Source organism: Glycine soja, chromosome 1 (genome assembly GCF_004193775.1).
Source record: "Glycine soja cultivar W05 chromosome 1, ASM419377v2, whole genome shotgun sequence".
Lineage (NCBI taxonomy): Eukaryota > Viridiplantae > Streptophyta > Magnoliopsida > Fabales > Fabaceae > Glycine > Glycine soja.
Genome location: NC_041002.1, coordinates 53,925,408 through 53,946,774, shown reverse-complemented (window position 1 = coordinate 53,946,774; position 21,367 = coordinate 53,925,408). Strand labels below are relative to the sequence as shown.

At 36.3% G+C, this 21,367-nt stretch overlaps 2 protein-coding genes across 5 annotated transcripts; both read left to right on the top strand.

The window, feature by feature from the left end:
• The first annotated feature begins 4,068 nt into the window (after nt 1-4,068).
• On the top strand, nt 4,069-10,222 carry LOC114422956 (type I inositol polyphosphate 5-phosphatase 2-like). Of its 4 annotated transcripts, none has more exons than XM_028389553.1 (13): nt 4,069-4,398; nt 4,901-5,008; nt 5,204-5,252; nt 5,343-5,448; nt 5,551-5,649; nt 6,139-6,229; nt 6,322-6,426; nt 6,910-7,714; nt 7,932-8,119; nt 8,219-8,327; nt 8,739-8,887; nt 9,053-9,302; nt 9,728-10,222. In XM_028389553.1, exons 3-12 carry the CDS (start codon nt 5,223-5,225, stop codon nt 9,258-9,260), a joined length of 1,890 nt encoding a protein of 629 aa, XP_028245354.1. In that variant the 5' UTR covers nt 4,069-4,398; nt 4,901-5,008; nt 5,204-5,222; the 3' UTR covers nt 9,261-9,302; nt 9,728-10,222. The 4 variants fall into 4 exon arrangements, with proteins under 4 accessions (XP_028245354.1, XP_028245345.1, XP_028245338.1 ...); XM_028389537.1 differs by lacking the exon at nt 4,069-4,398 and adding an exon at nt 4,490-4,608 and having other exon boundaries at nt 4,901-5,064; nt 9,755-10,222; XM_028389530.1 differs by lacking the exon at nt 4,069-4,398 and adding an exon at nt 4,490-4,608 and having other exon boundaries at nt 4,901-5,064.
• A 725-nt stretch (nt 10,223-10,947) lies between these two features.
• LOC114422980 (peroxidase 20) lies at nt 10,948-12,694 on the top strand. The gene is made up of 4 exons (XM_028389563.1): nt 10,948-11,216; nt 11,338-11,529; nt 11,617-11,782; nt 12,110-12,694. The coding sequence occupies exons 1-4, from the start codon at nt 11,004-11,006 to the stop codon at nt 12,535-12,537; spliced, it is 999 nt and encodes a 332-aa protein (XP_028245364.1). The 5' UTR covers nt 10,948-11,003; the 3' UTR covers nt 12,538-12,694.
• The last annotated feature ends 8,673 nt before the right edge of the window (nt 12,695-21,367 follow it).

Here is a 21,367-nt window from a genome sequence, read left to right as displayed (position 1 = left end):
TTTATAATAATTTTATCTATAACTCAAGTATAATTATTTTTTATAATAATAAATGCCTATGGATATCCAAATAGTGAAATAAATACTAATTTGATATGATTTTGATTACAAGATAATATCTCGTTTTTATGCTTTGGCCACCCACGTCGAAAAGATGAAAGTGAAAGAGATATGTGATTTGGTGTGGCCAAAATCTTAATCCTAAAGATTTATATAAAATCCCACGTTTTAATCCTTTAAATCCCTATTAAGGGTGTCAATTCAAGTCAATTTGGCGTTCCAAAGGCCAAGCGTGAGTTTTATCGCAATGATTAATGAATCAAGTATATAATTCACGGTTCGACCTACTATATTGGCTCAACTTAACCTAAGGTCTTGAAATTCATTTACTCTTATATAAACTATATCTACTTTTTCAAAAATCTAATCAAGTAATTAATTTAAAAATGAATTTATATTAAATATTAAAATTAATTATTATTTAAAGTACACCAATATCTCCTTTCAGTTAATATTAATTAATAAATTACTACTTATAATATTTCGTTATGATGTTTATTCACTTTTGAACCAATTCAGTCAATTGCGGGATGACTTATCGTTAATGAAGCCACGCCAAATCTAGTTTTATAACTTACCGTTAAAGATTTTATACATTAATTTAAAATTAGAATTTTAATTTCATTTCTTTCAAAGTTGTATTTACTAACTTTACTCAAGAATAATAAGGATCTGTTGGAGATTAATGGTAACAATAATAATATATAGTATTAATTGAATGAGTTATAATGTTAGTGATGATAACAATAAATATGATAATGGTGACAATTATAACAATAATAAAGATAATAATTTTTAGCTATTGATGAAAAGAGTGGTAGGCATGAGACTCTAAGAGAATAATGATATACTGGTTAATAACGATTATTGTAACAATAACATTAATAACTAACTAACACAGTGTGTAATGAACAAATTGATGAAGAAAATATTAATAATGGTGGTGGTAATGTTAATAATGATGAAGCAATGAGAGTAATAATAACAGTGGTAATGGATTTTTTTGTTAGTAATAGTGGTAGTGAGTGAGTTAGCGTTAATAGGTAATGAAAGTAATAAAAAATAATAATAGTAAGATAATAATGATAACGATGATAATATTAATGATAATGATTTGGATGAAATATCACAAAATCAAATATTGCATGGTGTAGGGTTGATGTTAATTAAGAATTCTATATAAAAAAAGGTTAATTAAGTATTATAATTTAGAAAATATGGATAAAAAATTGGAAATGCTAGTTTTAGTTATATTGAAATTCTATAAAATTAATCAGATCTTGATTTTTGAGTTATGATTCTAATACTAGATTTTATATATTGATCACTCCCAACCGAATCATCAAGACAAGGAAAGGAAGTTAAGTCATTAAATATGTCTGAAAATAAAATAAGTTTACAATTATACCCTAACATAATTACACATCTAACTAATTTCATTAATAACTAATTAAATGTTTAACCTAAATTATCATCTCATATTCTCTCTCTACCACACCATTATTAATATTCATCCATTATTCTAGTATTCCCATTAATGGATATGGACCAATAACAACCTTCAATCTCAATATTTCTCTTCCATCGTCTCAACAAACAACACACATCAATGATCAATCTACTATCTCCACCAATGAATATGGATCAATAGCAACTTTGAATCTCTTATAATGAAATCTTACCCAATGACCATCAAGAATTAACAAGTTAAGGATCACTATTTTCTGTTATCAATCTCTTAATAATGATTATGGTAATTAAACTAATTATTTAAAAAATTTCCTTCATTTTTTGGTGTGGGCTTTGTATCTTTAAATATCAAAGGTGAAGTTTGAAATTGATTTTAAACTCACGCCATGAGAGAGGTATCTTACTCTTCATAAACACCATGAACAATGAGAGTGTGAACTTAGAGAGAAAAACATTCCAGTTTCATGACTTACAAATCCTCATGGCTTACAATGGGTTCCTTGCCTTTCTTCATGGAGAGAAAAATGTTTCGTTTCAATTGAGAAAGAAAACAAAAGGTATAGGTAACATGAGAGAGAAAATAATACAAGAGACATAAAGAAAATAAAGTATTTGAAGAGGTACTTCATTAATTACATGGAGTGAGAAGAGTGGGTGGACAGTACATCAAAAATAGACTTCCCTAATAATGAAGTGTTAATAACAGTATAAATAACAAAATTAAAAAATCATTATTAAGAAGTTAGTTAATGACTTATAAATAAGACAAAATCTTTCTTATAGAATATAATCAATATATAAAATCATATGAGGGAGTAATTTTTTAAAAGATATAAACATATAATTTCAATTTTAAGGATCCAATTATGTTTGAAACCTTAATTTCATGTCTAATGCTATGCATCAAACAAACACTAATGATATATACAAAAATATAATATAAAAATGAAACGTGTTAAAATAAATTTAACTCCATAAATCAACCTTATAGATTAATTATAACGCAATACCTACCAGACAGAGGCACAGCTTGCCGACAAGTCCATTTAGTCCAAGAATGTTCTTGCTCATACCATGGAGTTTTTTGTGTCGATAGACATTGCAAATGTGCAAGCCGTGATATAAACTACTGTTCAAAATATTCTTGCTCTGACATATTGCTTTCTTGACACAACTCATCTTGGCCTAGTTCCTCAGATCAGAATCGTGTTCCATTTTGAGAGACGTAACTTAACAATTGTCAATTTGTCATCCAAATAGAGAAGACCGCGTAAAGCTTTGACGGTGGTTAATCTTTATCATATCCTGGTAAACTAGTTGCTATTTATTTCCACTTGTTTTAGTCACTCACTTCAACAAAGTCATATCATTATTAAATTATTTGCCGGTAACGCGATTTAATTAGAGTTGTCATATTTCAAGGAAGAAAAATGTTAATGAGTACTTTTCAAGGAAGAAAAAACTTAAAGTATTAATATTTATATTGAAGGATAAAAATTATATTATTTATAATTTTTGTATATTTTCGAATAATTTATATAATAAATATTTTTTTTAATTCCTTAACCAATATTCTTATAAACTCAATCTCAAAGAAAGCTTACGTTTCAAAAAGAGCAGCCGTGTCGGGTTATATACACACACATTTGTGCCGGATAAATCCTTTAAATAATTTTAGTTGTATGTCATAATTTTACTTTTAAACCTCTTTTTATTATATATATTGTTATAGAAAAATAAAATATTATAATAATAAATACATTGTAATATTTTATAAGTTTAATTTTCATGTACTGAAAAAAATTTATACACCAACCAATAAAAAGTATATTACTAAAATTTGTAAAAATTAACATATTTATCATAAAAGAAAATTTATAAATAGATGACTAAAAAAATAATTTATACTATCAGTGTCTGAACAATTTAGTTTTTTTTTTTATATTTGTCATGGCATATATCGAATATCAAAACACTAAAAGTGTGTTTATTTTTATGTTTATCAACGTCAAACATCCGTTGAATCCAAAGTAAGAGTATTGTTAGTTACTTTTACGTTATTGCATTAGAAGGTATAATTTTTCCATGTTGAACGGGTATTTAAACACACACTAGTTTTCTCTGTTTAATATATATATATATATATATATATATATATATATATATATATATATATATATTCCAAAATTACAATAGTTTTATTTTGATTGTTCTAAATTTGTTTGTTTTTTTTTTTTGTTAATCTCTTCTAGATGGTGTCCCTTTCACCATTCAAATCTCACACGTTAATCATTAATGTACTAGTACTGTTGACGTTTCCATGTGGCCATGAACAAAAATGCAAGTTTTCTTCCTTTTTTTTTTCTTGCTCGATTCCACACTTCCACTTGTGCGTGATTGTACTTTTTCTATTACTCAAAAAGTTTTTAATATTATTTTCATTTGTTTAAGCAAATCATCATAGTCAAAGGCATGAATTATGAAAAGTACTACTATTTTCTCTTCTCTTGTCTATTCCCCTAACGCGTTGCTTCTTCATTTGCGTGGTTTTTTAACATTTGAAAACTCATAATTCTTATCTTCACACATAGTGCTAGTGCGCTGGGCCTGCATCTGTGGCCTCTCTCTTCCTCATCCTCATATTTCATTCACTTTGTGGGTCAAAATGTCTTCTCTCTTCTTCTCTTCTTTTATTAATTAATTACAGAAATTGTCAGTTTCTAAATCAGTGCTAGCAGAGAGAAAGAGAATATAACTATATAAGGCGGATCACTCAACAAACCAATGGGTCTACAGCTGTCCCTGACATGATGAAATCTTAGTTTACTAAGTTGTCCATTTGAGCTAAGCAATAAGCATCCATTTAATGTAAGTGTCAATTTCTGTTTTGTTTAATGATAAGGTTGTTCCTTGTTACTGACACCTTCTTAAGTTGTGGGGTCACTTCCACATCTTGGCTATGATTCTATGTTTTACTTTTATCCATCCTTGTTTTCTTAATTGCAATTCTTTCATCACTTTTGGTGTCTGCTATGCTAATGTGTAGTATTTATTGGCTTCTTCATTTGTAGCAGCATGGTAAATGATTTGTATTATTAATTCCAATTTTTTTATTTTAAAAAATGCATTCGTGTTAGTTTTTGCTATTAATTATTTGCTTGCTTGATTGCATGTGATAATTTTCTGTTAGTTAATATGTTACATTAATGTCCTATGTTTGAAGATGCTATGCCCCCTCATCATTAATATTTTCATAAATTGCTAAGTGTTCTGCTGAAAGTGAAATATGGTTTTATTGGACTTGCTTTTGGGTTTGTATAGAAATTTCAACTAAGGATGTTGTTGTGTTTTATACTTTTATTATTATCAGAAAATTGCGACGTGGTGTGAGGACCAGCAGTATAATTTTCCTTCAGCAAAGCAAGTTGCGGTTGTGGATGTGTTGCTGAGATGTTCAGACATTTTCTGTCCTTTTCTGGTTGGTTCTAATAGGGATCTTCCTCCTCATCGACATTCAATTAATTCCAATTTTTGGTATTGTTACAATAGCCTCATATTTAAATACTAACTGCCAAATAGGGCCAAATAAATGTCAGTGACTGATTCCATATTTAAGAACTTGTGCTCCATAGTCCAGCAAAATACGTAAGTGTGTTTTTGGATTCTGTTGTAGTATTTGGACCCATCAAACAATGAAGGCAAGGAGAGGAAAACGCTCAGAGGTAAGGATTTTAAGATTAACATGCTTGAAACTTACTTTTGATTTTGACTGGTAGTACTTGCACACTTCCTCATTTCATTTTATTATGCAGGCTTTCTGGCCTTCCATTGTGATGAAAAAATGGTTAAACATCAAGCCTAAGGTGAATGATTTTAGTGAAGATGAAGTGGACACTGAAACTGAAAGTGAAGATGATGGTATTTTGCTATCAGTTTTATTTTACCATATTCTTTTTCCTGTTTTAGCTGGATTGTTTTCAATTTTTTTTACCTTGTTGGTTTCTTTCAATTTTCATCCAGCTTGTTCAATTAGAGGCTCAAGAATGTGTGTGCGTGAAGATAATCCACATCCACTTAGAACAGAAGGGGTTCAATCCATATTCCCAAGTGTAACATCAGGCAATTCTCCATTCATTTTCAGCATTCTAGTTCTTTATCGAAGACAAAAGGAAAAAGGAAAAAGATTCAATTAACTGTGGTTTTAAAATTGTTTGACCTTTTCTTTGCTCTCATAGACCTCTTCTGCCATGGCTTGCTGGTTAGAAATTTATAATAGTTGATTGTTATGAAAAGAAGAATCTGAAAACTAGTAACATCTTGGCATGGCTTGCATAACTTAGTTTTTAACTGGAGTCAAACTTGGCCACGCTAGTGCTACACATAACTTTTTTTATGCTTTCATGTTTTGGATGCAACTATGAGCTGAAAAAGTTCCTTTGGCAGAAAGTCAGAAACGAAAGGTTGTTTGAACTCTGAAGCATATTTCCATGTGTTATATTATGAAGACAAAGAGACTTTTAAGTCAACCATCTTGGTTAATTTTATGAATTCAAGTGATTGCTTTTATCACCTGACACCATCATCCGTGGTTTGATATTTGTAATTCAGATGCATCTCCTTGTAAGGGCCGCAAGACAAGACACAGAAGAGGAAAATCAGAAACTCTGCGTGCTCAGTACATAAACACGAAGGAAATGAGGTCTGGTGGTAACCTTGTTATGCAGCATCGCATTTGAGTTATTAAATTTAATGATATCAATGAAATGAATCTTAAATTTGGTTATTCTTCAGGGTAACAATTGGCACATGGAATGTTGCTGGAAGACATCCATGTGAGGATCTTGAGATTGATGACTGGCTTTGTACCGAAGACCCAGCTGATATTTACATTATTGGGTGAGTAGTTTTTGAAGTTGCCCATGCTTCACCATTCTACTCAATCTTTATGTTTTCTTTACCAAATTCAAAGTTACCTTTGCGTGTACCTTTGCTTGTTTGTACTTGGATGACATTTGTGTGCCCTATTTTTATTTCTGATTTATGACCATCATGGTATTGAATAATCTTCATATAATACACAATGGTGTTATTAGTTCTTTCTTGTAAATTGAAAACCTTGAATATGTATCACAGATAGATTGTCCGGTACATAGATATGTGGTGGTTCAGGACTATCTAATAAATCATCCTTACATTCGTTTTCCAGAATACTATTCCAGTGGTTGTTTTATGTATTGTACATGCATGCAATATGTCTATCTATTTATTAGTAGTACCTTTGGTGCCCACCTCTAGTGATTGTCGTTGTCATTGCTGGTGTTATATATATCATCTATTGCATGGTCTTCTGATAACTAAAATCTTTGTGGTCATTCACAGTTTCCAGGAGGTAGTTCCATTGAATGCTGGAAATGTGTTAGGAGCAGAAGATAATACACCTATCCCAAAATGGGAGGCAATCATTCGAAGATCTCTAAACAAATCTTCTGAGCCTGACAGTAAACATAAAAGCTACAGTGCCCCCCCTTCTCCAGTGTTAAGAACTTCTTCTGCTGCTGATCTTCTTGCAGATACTATAGATGCTGATAATCCAATTCCAATAGATATGATGATTGAGGAGTATGTAGCAACAGTTGATAATAATGAGATGGAACAGCAGGAAGTGAAAAGCATAATTGATATAGAGAATAACCTACAGTTGAGGAGAATATATGGAATTGATATTGACTGGCCTGAACATTCATTAGATGCAGTCCCCCAAATTGTTGATTCCAATTCAAAGTTGCGGAGAGTACTAAGCAGCTCAGCCAGAATTGGATTTAGCAGAGCTGAGAGTGGTTTGGTATATGGTGTTGGATTGAAACGTTCACACCACAGTTCTGGAAATTTGGGCTTGTTATGGCAACAACAACAAGGGATACCTGAAGTAGTTGATTCCTTAGAAGATGTCTCTGATGTGCTATCAGCTGAGGATGGTGATACTTTTATTGTACCAAATAACGAAGATGATGATGAATTTGGTACCACAGAATCTTGTCCAAGTCCAAGGTATGTCCGGATTGTGAGCAAGCAAATGGTAGGGATATATGTATCTGTTTGGGTTCAGAGGAGGTTGAGAAGGCACATTAACAATTTGAAAGTTTCCCCGGTTGGAGTTGGACTTATGGGCTACATGGGAAACAAGGTAAGACATGTTTGACTCTGAATGTGACATCATTATGGCAGACATATTTCAAAGCATTCCTGGCCATGAGGAATTTCACGTCAAGTGTTACTTAACTAGGCTTCATAAACACTACAGAATTAAGTACTAGTTAGTATAGTATTTGGCAAATGTATTAGCAAAGTCTATTGTGTATTTTGACATGAATGGATGTGATGACACATTCTCACTGATGCAGGGGTCAGTTTCCATTAGTATGTCTCTCTTTCAGTCACGTATGTGCTTTGTTTGTTCCCATTTGACTTCTGGTCAGAAGGAAGGGGCTGAACATAGGCGAAACTCTGATGTTCATGAAATTCTAAGACGCACTTGCTTCTCATCATCTGTCTTCGATGCAGATCAACCACAAACAATCCCATCTCATGAGTAAGCTTTACTATATGATGATGAAAGTTTTCCTTTGGAATTTTATCCAAGTTGGAATTGAAGATTATGTGTTCATTGAGTGTTATTTCCTGCTAACAGCCAGATTTTCTGGTTCGGGGATTTGAATTATCGTATCAATATGTTGGATGCTGAGGTTAGAAAATTGGTTGCTCTAAAGAAGTGGGATGAGTTGAAGAATTATGATCAGGTGAGACTTGTGCCTGCAAAATATGCTTAGTTTTCAGTTTTTACATATAGCTATTCTGTTTCTCTACAATGATCTGTATTATAAAGGATTCTACTTTAGCTACTTTTTTTTGGCCCATGATGTTAGCTACTGATAACCCCCTACACAAACCATCTCTTATTATTTGGGCTTGACTGGCTTTATAAAAATATGTTAGTAATTGTTGATATTTTATTTTTATTAACTAAGCACGTGAAGGGTAAATGACCATTATTTTTATTAACTAATCACTGTTAGCTGTTTTCATTTTTCTGCTCTTTACAATGTTATTATGAGCAAGATAGGCAACTGTACATTTTTATATTATGTTCTTTATAATTAATACAATCTATCCTATATAACTTCTAATTGGTTAACCTAATTTGTCTGTAGCTAAGCAAAGAATTGCGTATGGGGCATGTATTTGATGGATGGAAAGAGGGGTTGATAAACTTCCCACCCACTTACAAGTATGAAATTAACTCTGATAGATATGTTGGTGAGAGGCCAAAAGAAGGGGAAAAAAGAAGATCTCCAGCCTGGTAAGTGCAAGATAGGGTTACAAACCTATGAATATTAAAATTGGTACATCATATATTATAATAACTATCTTTCCCTAATCTAAACTTTTCACCTGCCAAAAACGAAAAACACTATTGAATAGGCAATGTAAAATGCAGTAGTTTAATCTGAGAAAGATTATGCAGGTGTGATCGTATATTGTGGCTAGGCAAAGGAATAAAACAACTACAATATGGACGTGCAGAAATTAAGCTCTCGGATCATAGACCAGTTAGTTCAGCCTTCTTGGTTGAAGTTGAAGTATTCGACCATCGCAAGCTAAAGAGAGCTCTAAATTTCACTAGGGCAGCAGTACACCCAGAGATCTTCCTTGATGAAGATGGAGAAATATAATCATGTTAGACATTCATCGTGGTACTATCATATTAAACACTGGTAAATATAGTTTTCCATCTTCTCTTTACAATAATCCAATTCATGACACGCTGTGTAGGATATGCTTTTGGATAGATATATAGAAAAAGTCTAACCATCATGATGCATTTCAAATATATGATTTGCCAGACCGTAATTCAATTCATTTCAAAACAATAGTTTGACATTTTTTTTCACAAGTAACGACCACTTAATTTATTTGACTCACTTTTTGAGAATTTCGTGTATAAACTGAGGCTATAAGCTGTAAGTAAAAATGATCATTCTCTTTTATACAGTTAAATGGAAAAAATAACAAATGAGTTTGCTTTCTAGCATTAGCTAAAAGTACAGTCTTAACGCTTGCTAACAGGGTGTTGAAGTTTGTGTTTATATCATGATTTAGCTTGCATGCATGTGTTAACATGGATTTATTCTCTAACAAGGTGTTAAAATCTTGGCTGTCATTGAAGTCATATTGCGAATGAGAGACAACTGAACTGGTGTACTCTCTTCTAAACTGAGCCTCAAGATATCAAATTCAAGGAGCACTCTTCTCAAGTTAGCTAAGAGCGAAGAATCCATCGTGAGGTGATTAACTGAGATATCAAGCATTTTGCCAATCTATTTTGGCATAGGAAGCCATTGAGATAGTTATAACAGTAAACTGTATATAGTCATACAAAAGGATGGTTTATTTTTATTTTTTTCTTTTGATACCTAGTAAACAATCATTATTCGATTTTGGCCTCATCAGTCGCGTGTGTCCCATTTATTTTATATTTTTGGACAATAAACAATTGGGGTGGGTGGTTTTTCTGTAACAGTGCACAGGTTCTATGTAAACTAATATTGATTTGAGCATTGATTTTCATGTATTAATGACCTTGGCTGGTTTCAGCCCGATTGTTGCAAATTACATATTACCACTTTGCTTGACACATGCTATGCACATCAAGTTCTTGTTGCCATTCTTTGTTCCCCAATCACAAAATTTGTCCCTTAAAAACCTCTTATGGCCTGCATACTGCGTTACATATAAAATAATTAAGGGCTGTATGCCATTAAAAAAATTTCATTTGGATTAGAGTGATCAATATCACACAACATATAAATTGGGTGAGAATCAATTCCAAACTAATCCATGTAAGTTCCATAGCATCAAATTACAAATATGTAGCCTTTGTTTTGATGCACAAAAGATTTGGAGTTGTTGACTTCTTGTAATGACCATGAGTATTGACGCTAAGGAAACTAAAACATACAAATATCACTATCTCTCCCAACACTCAATAATATTATAATATAAATAATTTGAATAGTTTTATGGAAAATTGTACACCAGAAACTTAAGAATTCATTCACATAGTCAGTATACTTCTAAATGCTCTGTTATGAAATGAACCGATACAAGCTTCCCTCCTTGAATAGGGTCATTTCTTTATTTGATTTTTTTCTCACAAAAGTCATTACCAAAAGAAAGAATTTATTTCCAAAACAGAATTAATAATAATAAAAAACAAAAAGTCAAGTTGGTTGCATCAACTCTTGATGGAAGGAAAGCACCTGGGAAAATTGTACACCCCAAGGTTGGTTTGAAAATGTAGAAAGAAACACTAACGAACGGTACAAGAAAACATCTTTATCAGAGCTTTCAGTTTACGCACATAGAGCATAATAAAGCTGCAGCATCCCCTCTCCCATTTTTCATCATTTCCTTCGATGGAGCGCATGAGACTCTTGCTCATCTTTATTTCTATTTTGTTCAATGCTACAACTCTGAGTGGTGTTGAACTTCTTGTTCATAACTACTACAAGGAGAAGTGTCCCTTAGCCGAAGACATCGTTAGACATAACGTGGAAGTGGCAGTTTTAAAAAATCCTCGTTTGGCAGCCTCTCTACTTCGCTTACACTTCCACGATTGTTTTGTCATGGTAACCATTTCCTTTTTCTGTTTCTTCCTCTGCTTTGAGTTTTTCATTTTTCACGGCCCATGTTTCTCTGTTTGTTTAAACTTATTCATGATTCTTTTGTGGTTATTGAATTGAACATAAGGGATGCGATGCATCCGTGCTTTTGGACAACGTGGAGGGCATGACAAGTGAAAAGTTGGCTGGACCAAATCTGAACTCTTTACGTGGATTTGAGGTCATAGACAAGATAAAGTATTTGCTTGAAGAAGAATGTCCTATTACTGTTTCATGTGCTGACATCCTTGCCATGGCTGCACGTGATGCTGTTGAATTGGTAAACACTGCTTTGTCAAAGGGGTCAAATGAATGTAGTTATATTTTTATTTTGCTTTACAACAATTTCTATCATTTGTTTTTGAAGAGAGGAGGACCAAGATGGGAAGTCTTGCTTGGAAGGAAGGATGCTCTCGAGTCAAGTTTCAGTGGAGCTAACATATTAATTCCGGCTCCAAATTCATCTTTGGAGGTTCTCATAGATAATTTTAAGCAACAAGGCCTCGACATAGAAGACTTGGTAACTCTATCTGGTATATTTATTATTTTGACAAGATTTATATACAACTTTCTAAATTGCTGTTAGTACTATTTTCTACTCAAAATTAGTGTCCCACGTCTTCATAAAAAAAAAAGTAGTGACCCACCTTTATGAATTATTGAAATGAAACTAATTTTTAATTGAAAAATAACACAACCAAAATCCCAACTCTAATTGATGAATAACACAAACAATACCTATAAAAACTCTAATTTTGTCCTTATAATTTGTTCAAAGTTCAATCAAATGTTAATATTTTGGGGCTCTCACAAAGGAAGAAGAGATTAAGCACGTAGAGTTCCTGCTTGACAAAATACAGGTAGCCATACTATAGGAAGAGCAAGATGTCTAAGCTTCAGGCAGAGGATATATGATGCAAAAGAGGAATATCACTATGGCTATGATCACTACAAACGATACACAAGTTTCAGGAGAATCTTGCGGTCCATATGCCCTGTTGAGGGAAGGGACAATAAATTTGCACCCTTGGATTTTCAAACCCCAAAAAGATTTGACAATCACTACTTCATAAACATTCTTGAAGGGAAAGGCTTGTTAGGTTCTGACAATGTTCTTATCAGCCATGACTTAGATGGAAAGATTACAGAGCAGGTGTGGGCTTATGCCTCTAATGAAAAACTTTTCTTTGCTTCATTTGCTAAATCTATGATTAAGATGGGAAACATCAATGTTCTTACAGGAAATGAGGGGGAAATTAGGAGGAATTGTAGGTTTGTCAACGCTTAGTTGTTATGTAGTGCATATGGTTTGTAATAATTAACTGATTGAGACCTAATCTTACTACTTGCAATTGAGAATATAGATTATATATGAAATTGATCACCTAACAAATGGAAGAATCAAATGTTTATATATTTTGGCAACTATACTGAATTGGCATCAATATCAGGGTCCTCACATGGTTGCTAGAAAGAATGAAGTTCCATTAAATAGTTGTAATCATAATGTCATTCTAGACAATTCCCTTATTGCATACCTTTTCATCAAAACGCAAATTATGTTAATGCAACAAGGAAATATAGATAATAACTTAATAAGGGCATCAGGTATCCAAGGTGACGAGCTCATTGGAGACTCGACTCCGGCACAGTTACATCTTTGTCACGGAACAAACTCAACTCTTTTTCTCAGAATCATGCTTATGGTGGAGAAAAAAAAAAGACACACAAATAGGACTTGCCCTTGTGACATTTTATAGATACAGATTAGGGTTTCATAGTTGAAACTTGGAATTTTGGTTGGGGTATGTTGTTGGATACTCAGGCCCAAATGCCCAATTACTCTTCCTTTTCTTGAAAGGTCCAATCTATTCTTTCAATTCATCTACTAAAAGGATTTTTTTAATTAATACCTTTGATTAATATCCAGAGGATTATATATAATATTAAATGTTGTAAAATAAATTATGGTTGCATTCATTTCAACTATTTTGATTATTATCATTCTCTCTATTAACAAGTATTTAAAAATATTGATAAAAGTAATTATTAGATGAATTTTTGTAACTTTTTTGGTATAAAAATAAATTTTATATTTTTAATATACAATGTGTTTGGTTTATTTTTTATTTACCGTGGTTTTACTTTTTCCTAAATTTTAAGAGCCTTTTAATGAAGGAGATCCCCCCTCCTACTAAACTCTCGTTTGTGTTTGAATTAATTCTATAGATTATAAATATTTATTTATTTTAATATTTAGAATTATGAAAATATCACTTTACCATTTAAAATTATTAAGCAATAGCGCCAAGTTTGTAGATCAATTGAGGGACTGCTTATAATAATCCTACTTAACTTCAATAGAATTACATCTCATGCAGAATATATATGTAATCTTTGAAAAAATATTAAACAATAGTCACTAATTTGTGATATTACTGAGCAATAGACATTATAATTCTTGAAATAACAAAATAAAGACTAAAATGATTGATATATAATAAGAATCAAATAATTCTTCAAATTTTATTAAATGAATTTGAAAAAAAATAAGGGGATGCAAATTGTATTTTAACAAAAAAAAAATGTATACTTAAAAGTTGAAGTAAGTTCCGTCTGTCAGAATTTAGATTCGATAATTATCTGTGAAGCAACGGCTAATGGCTAGTGACTACTGTAAGACTGTCCTGGCTCATTTGTCACTATTAGATCTGGGCCATCTTATGTCAGGTACCAAACGATCCAAATTATTAGAAAATCATTGAATGATGATACTTACCAACCAACCCTATAATTAGTTTTCTCATTGTTTATCACCTTAAAATTTGGAGTAAGATCCATTGTCAGACCTTAGCATTCAAGAATCATTTGTTCTAGCAACAACTAGTAGCTAACTAATATGCCAAAATTGATCAAACTATCATCATCCACAACATCTGATATTAAACATAACAACATGTTGATGAAAAAATAATGAGCTAGAAATCAAAATTTCTTGGAAGAACTGACAAGGAAAAGCTGTGTCTAAAGTATAACAGACAACAAAGATGAAATTAATAATTCATTATTGAAAAAATGCTACCAACAGAACTATCTTCATGAGTACCCCAAATAATTTCACTTTCACCCAACAGGTTTGCGACGAAAAGAACATTTAACTGCAGATCACCTCTTGAAATAAGGCACCTTACAACCACTGACAACAACCTCTGGGTTGCAATTTATTCAAAGAAAACAGAATAAGCACTTAGCATAATTACAAACACTATTTATATTATAGTAACACTTATAGCAAGTTTGGTTTGACTTCACTTTTACCAAAATCAATTCAGATTTTCCATGTTGAATTCTTGAAGGCAAATCAACACAGAATTGCTTCCAATTTTTCATGGTGCCATGTGATTTTGGATCCATCACCACGAATCCAACCACGCTATTCATTATGCAGTGCAGGTCTAGAGTAAGGCATATATATATATATATATATCACCTGGTGATAGATTATTATATTATATATCCGTCAAAATGCAAGTATAATGATCAGATTACAGAGTATAGCTACAAAAACACCAAGATTCTTCCTCCATCCTTTGTAGCTGACTTTGCTAAGAAGTAGAGGTGGCAGCCTTAATGGCTTTCTCCAACTCAGATTCCACATCGTTAGTGGCTACACTTTGCGGTTTGTTTGGTTGTTGCACTCTTGTCTTTCACTCTTGTAACTTCTCCAACGCTGAACCTCCCCATTGCTTTCACTCAGCTTCCTTCCACCACCTTTGCTCTCCTCAAGGCGATTATTCCTTCCTAATTTCATCTCATCCAACAAACGCTTCATCTCCCTATTTTCCTTTTCCACAATCTCCAAATCTCTTCCCATCTAAAAACACATTCCCTTCAACAGCTGCAAATCAATTTCAGTTTCAAATTGTGCCAACCCGTGGTGGAAGATCCATGGGTGAGAATTCCGGGTGTTTTGTGGAGAGAGAAATGACCGAATTGGGGTTTGAGGTGGAGGAAGAAGGAAGGGTGGGTTGGAGATAGACTAACAGGGTGCAGCAAGGAATACATGAGGAATTCAGCAAACACACTAACAACAGGGTGCAATTAGAAAACAGAGCAAAAAGGGCAATTGCTAGACCTGCGTACCTGCGTGATTATGTGTGAGGACACCGTGTGGGCCTATAGGACCATCTGCAGGGTAGTTGTCTTCGTATAAGGGACAACCATAAACCAACAAGCATAGAATATTCCATTTAGATATTTCCATTTTCATTCTTGTCTTTTCTAGTAACAGAATTACAATTATGTTAGAAGCATACTATAAATACCACAATGTAATAAAACCTGCAGATAAATGAATATACAATTACCTCTATCTTCTCCTTCTTCTTCATAGGAGGGTCTGGTCCTCGAAACCAGAGTATTCCACCCCTAACATTGGTGCTCTCGTTCGTTCTCCTCACCATGCCGGATCCTTTCCCCAATTCGCTTGAAGCCGCGCTCCTCAAACTTACTGATCTCCATGCTTCTTTAGGTGCAACAGTTCATAGCATGACTCAGAAGTTTGACGCACTTTTGCTCCGTCTTCCTTCATCCTCATCATCTCCCTCCTCACACACGAACCCACCACAATTTTCCCCTGCTCCTGCATCACAACACAAAATAAAATTAGACATTCCCAGATTTGATGGCACTGACCCTTACGGGTGGGTGTTTAAAATCAACCAATATTTTCAATATCACGCCACTCCTGAGCACGATAGACTTACCATTGTTTCCTTCTACATGGATGGTCGTGCCTTGGCATGGTTCCAGTGGATGGCTAACAATGGCCAGTTTACATCATGGCCCGCCTTCGTTCATGCCCTTCAGACGCGCTTCGCCCCTTCTCATTACGACGATCCCACTGGCTCTCTTTTCAAACTACAACAGACCGGTACAGTGACCCAATACCTCTCGGACTTTGAGGATCTGGCCAATCAGATTGTGGGGCTTCCCCCTCAGTTCCTCCTCAGCTGCTTCATATCCGGGTTGTCCCCTGAAGTTCGCCGCGAAGTGCAGGCCCTGCAGCCCCTGACACTGGTACAGGCCGCGGGCCTGGCTCGTCTTCAAGAAGAGAAGCTTCTTGATGTACGACCAAACCCTCCCCCTCGTGCTCCATCCCTGCTTCCTTTGCCACCGCGTCAACCACCCCAGCCACCCACCCCAGCCTTGCTTCCTTTTCCCCCTTCTCGTTCCCCACCACCCCGATTACCAGCCACCTTGAAAAGACTCTCCCCTGAGGAACTTAGCTCGCGCAGAGAACGGGGTCTCTGTTTTAATTGCGACGAGAAGTACCATAGAGGCCACCGTTGTGCCTCTAGGGTTTTCTTCTTGGTCGCGGAGGAAGACGAAGCTGTGGACTCTCATATAAGCGACATTGACCCGAGTCCAGACCCACCCGAGATCCACGACCCGGGCCCGGCCCAAATAAGTTTTAATTCCTTTGCGGGTCAGCTCGCCCCGGAAACGCTGCGTTTGATTGGCACGGTTGCCGGCTCCACCGTAGTCGTCTTGGTCGACGGTGGGAGCACCCACAACTTTATTCAGGAGTCCCTCGTTACCCAGCTTGGCCTCCACACTCAGCCCACGACCCCACTTCGCGTGATAATTGGGAATGGCCAGCATTTGGCTTGTGATCATATTTGTCCCGCCCTCTCCCTCTCCATGCAACAATTTCACTGCGTGGTGGACCTATTCGTGCTTCCAATTGCAGGTGCGAATGTCGTTCTGGGTGTTCAGTGGTTGAAGATGCTCGGGCCAGTGCTCACAGACTACAATACCATGAGCATGAAGTTCTTTGTAGGGGACCAACTTATTGAACTTCAAGGGGATCAGGAATCCACCTTGTCAATGCTAACACCTCATCAATTTCGTAGGTTGTCTCGCCATTCTGACACGAGCTCCTTCTTCCACATTGCGGTCTTAGCTGAGTCACCGTCCCTTGACTCCAGTTCCCAGATGCCCTCATCTATTTAGGCTTTGATTGCCCAATTTGGAACTATGTTCAACCCTCCGACTGAGCTCCCTCCAGCGAGACCCACTGACCACCATATTCACTTAATTCCACACGCGACTCCGGTGAACGTGCTCCCCTATCGTTACCCCCATTTCCAGAAACGGGAAATCGAGCTCCAGGTCGAGTCTATGCTTCAGAAGGGTCTCATTCGTCCCAGTACAAGTCCCTTCTCTTCCCCTATCCTCCTCGTGAAGAAGCAAGACGGATCATGGCGATTTTGCGTGGATTATCGCGCCCTCAATGCCGTCACGGTCCGTGACCGATTTCCCATTCCTACTATAGATGAGCTCCTCGACGAATTAGGTAAGGCTTGTTGGTTTTCGAAACTTGACTTATTGCAGGGTTATCATCAAATCAGGATGCATTCTTCCGACATTGCCAAGACAGCGTTCCACACTCACCAGGGACATTACGAATTCAAGGTAATGCCCTTTGGTTTATGCAATGCTCCCTCATCATTTCAGGCTACAATGAATATGATTTTCCGACCCTTTCTCCGGCGATTCTTGATCGTTTTCTTCGACGACATGCTGATATATAGCCCCACCCTCGAGGACCATGTCACACATGTACAACAAGCTTTCCAGGTCCTTTTGGATAATCATTTTGTCCTCAAATTATCCAAATGTTCATTCGCACAGCAGCAAGTCGAATATCTGGGACACATGGTATCGGCGAAGGGAGTCGAACCAGTTGTAGCTAAAGTAGAGGCAGTTCGCCAATGGCCAGTTCCCTACTCCATTAAAGCTTTACGAAGCTTTCTCGGCCTCGCCGGCTTCTATAGAAGGTTTATTAAGGGGTATGCCTCGATAGCGGCTCCCTTGGTGGCAGCAACCACGGTGGAACCTTTTCAGTGGTCTGAGGTGGCTCAGCTCGCATTTGACCTTTTGAAGAAAGCCTTGTCAGAAGCTCCGGTCCTGGCCTTACCGGATTTCCAGCTGCCGTTCACGGTCGAGACAGATGCTTCCGGGGTGGGCATGGGCGCCGTTCTTTCTCAGCGCGGCCACCCAATTGCTTACTTTAGCAAGCCCTTTCCGCCTAAGCTCCAACACTCGTCCACCTATGTTCGGGAATTATTCGCCGTCACGGCGGCGGTTAAGAAATGGCGACAATATCTCCTTGGGAATCGCTTCATCATTCTGACAGATCATCGTAGCTTGAAGGAGCTCCTTACGCAAGTTATTTAGACCCCCGAACAACATATGTACCTTGCTCGTCTGATGGGGTATGACTACCACATTCAATTCCGCTCTGGCACCTCTAATCAGGCGGCAGATGCCTTGTCACGTTTGCCAGAACACTCCCCCTCTCTATTGCTCACCTTGTCGGTGCCCTGTTTGACATTTATGGAGGAATTGCAAGCTCAATTAGCTCAGCACAAGCCTTATCAGGACAAACTTCAAGCTATTACGTCTTCTCCAACCAAGTATCCAGAACTCACTATTGCCAATGGCTTGATTCTCAAGCGCGGCCGTATTTGGTTACCTTCACAATTTCCATTGATCCCTACTCTCCTTCGTGAATATCACGCCACACCGACAGGTGGCCATTTGGGCATCGCGAAGACCATTGCTCGTGTAATGGATAACTTCAATTGGGACGGGCTACGCGAGGATGTTTCCCAGTTTATTCAAACGTGTGTGGACTGTCAATATGCTAAATATGAGACCAAACGAGTGGCAGGCTTGCTGTGTCCTCTTTCGGTGCCACACCGACCATGGGAGGACCTCTCATTAGACTTCATTACAGGGCTACCTTCGTTTCAGGGACATACAGTTATTCTCGTGGTAGTGGACCGTTTCTCGAAGGGTATCCACTTGGGGATGTTGCCGACATCACACACAGCTCACGCCGTAGCTTCTTTGTTTATGAACATTGTCGGAAAGATTCACGGCCTTCCACGCAGCCTCGTCTCCGACCGAGACCCTCTCTTCGTCAGCCGGTTTTGGCAGGAATTATTCCGCCTGAGTGGAACCCAACTCCGTCTCAGTTCCGCGTATCACCCACAGAGCGACGGGCAAACTGAAGTTCTTAATAGAGTCATTGAGCAATATCTCCGCTCCTTCGTGCACCGCCGGCCAGGGTCATGGGGCAAGCTATTATTGTGGGTGGAGTGGTCCCACAATACAACATGGAACGCAGCTACGGGGTCTACTCCCTACGAAATTACTTTCGGAAGAAAGCCTTTCAATTTTCCGGAGTATCTCACGGGGACCTCCAAGGTGGACGCGGTGGATGAATTGTTGACCAACCGTGAGGAGACCTTTTTGCTCATCCGCAAGAAGATATTGAAGGCTCAGGATCTTATGAAGAAGTATGCTGATCGTAAACGCAGGGAGGTGGTTTATCAACCAGGGGAGTGGGTGATGGTAAAATTACGACCACGAAGGCAGAATTCAGCAAAACCACAAATGGGCTCTTCTGGAAAATTGTCGAAGCGGTATTATGGCCCATTTCAGGTGGAGAATCGCGTGGGGCCCGTAGCTTATCGTTTGAAACTCCCTGAGGGCGCCACCATTCATCCCATATTTCATTGTTCCATTTTGAAGCCCTTTAAGGGATCACCGGAGGAAACTAATTCAGCTCCTCTGCCGGACCAAGTCGTGAATAACCAACCTTTGATAGTCCCTTTAGCAATTTTGGATTACCGCCAGGTGTCGGAGGGAGCAGAAAATCATTGGGAAGTCCTGGTGCAGTGGACCGGCCTGCCTCCAGAGGAGACCTCATGGGAACGCTGGGCCCAATTAGCCGAAGAGTACCACCTTGAGGACAAGGTGCATTTTCATGGGCCGTGGAATGATAGACTAACAGGGGTGCAGCAAGGAATACATGAGGAATTCAGCAAACACACTAACAACAGGGTGCAATTAGAAAACAGAGCAAAAAGGGCAATTGCTAGACCTGCGTACCTGCGTGATTATGTGTGAGGACACCGTGTGGGCCTATAGGACCATCTGCAGGGTAGTTGTCTTCGTATAAGGGACAACCATAAACCAACAAGTATAGAATATTCCATTTAGATATTTCCATTTTCATTCTTGTCTTTTCTAGTAACAGAATTACAATTCTGTTAGAAGCATACTATAAATACCACAATGTAATAAAACCTGCAGATCAATGAATATACAATTACCTCTATCTTCTCCTTCTTCTTCATAGGAGGGTCTGGTCCTCGAAACCAGAGTATTCCACCCCTAACAGTTGGGGTAGTCGGTGGCTGTGACGCCTGAGAGAAAGGGGTTGTTGAGTATGGTGATGGGTACCTTTGGGTGCATTCTCAGCCTGGAACTTCAGGGACAGCTTCATCGTGCTGAAACTACAAATGAAAACAAACCAACGTACCAATGCCGGAGACACAATAACTTTTTGAGGAATCATAATTCAAATTATCTAATCTTACTAATTAAACCCATTTACTTCTACTTATTCACTTAATAAATTTTATAGTTTTTCATTCTGCCCAAGTTCATAGTTTTTTTTTTTTCCTTTCAAATGTCCACTAAGATTTGAAGCTTAGATATCATGTATATTATCTCAAATCCCCTTACAATTAGATCAATCATTTATAATAATTTTATTTACCTTAAATAGGATTATCTCGTAAAACAAATATGTGCTCTCATAAAAAAACTAATATGCTAATTTTTTTTCTTTTTTTATGAGAGTTGACATTATTAATTTAACAATTTTTTATTTTGCGAAAAAAAACTAAAACGAGTAAAAATAATTATCTATATCTAATATCATAATTAATCATATTGAGATATTGATTTTTCTCTCAATATTTGACAACTATAAAATCCGAATATTTTACATTACATTGTAGCATACTCTCTAGTCATATCTTCTTTCTTGAGTTTGTTGTTTTGGCCGTAGTTGGTCCGTTAATATTAATAAAAAAAATATCTTTCTTAAATAATTAAAAACGGATTTTATTTAATTATTTTTCGACAAAACTAATTTTTATAATAAAAAAAGGTTAAATCAGTCTATTATTCCCTATACCATTACAAATTTTTAATTAGGTTTCTATATTTTATTTTTAAAAATTGGATCCCAACAT

Excerpts from the sequence above, each read along its gene's own strand:
- LOC114422956 (XM_028389537.1), top strand. Across the intron at positions 5,650-6,138 it reads ATTCCCAAGTGTAACATCAG|ATGCATCTCCTTGTAAGGGC; the intron begins GCAATTCTCCAT and ends TTTGTAATTCAG. Across the intron at positions 7,715-7,931 it reads TGGGCTACATGGGAAACAAG|GGGTCAGTTTCCATTAGTAT; the intron begins GTAAGACATGTT and ends TCACTGATGCAG.
- LOC114422980 (XM_028389563.1), top strand. The coding sequence starts at position 11,004 with ATGGAGCGCATGAGACTCTTGCTCATCTTTATTTCTATTTTGTTCAAT. Across the intron at positions 11,217-11,337 it reads TCCACGATTGTTTTGTCATG|GGATGCGATGCATCCGTGCT; the intron begins GTAACCATTTCC and ends ATTGAACATAAG. Across the intron at positions 11,783-12,109 it reads AGACTTGGTAACTCTATCTG|GTAGCCATACTATAGGAAGA; the intron begins GTATATTTATTA and ends GACAAAATACAG.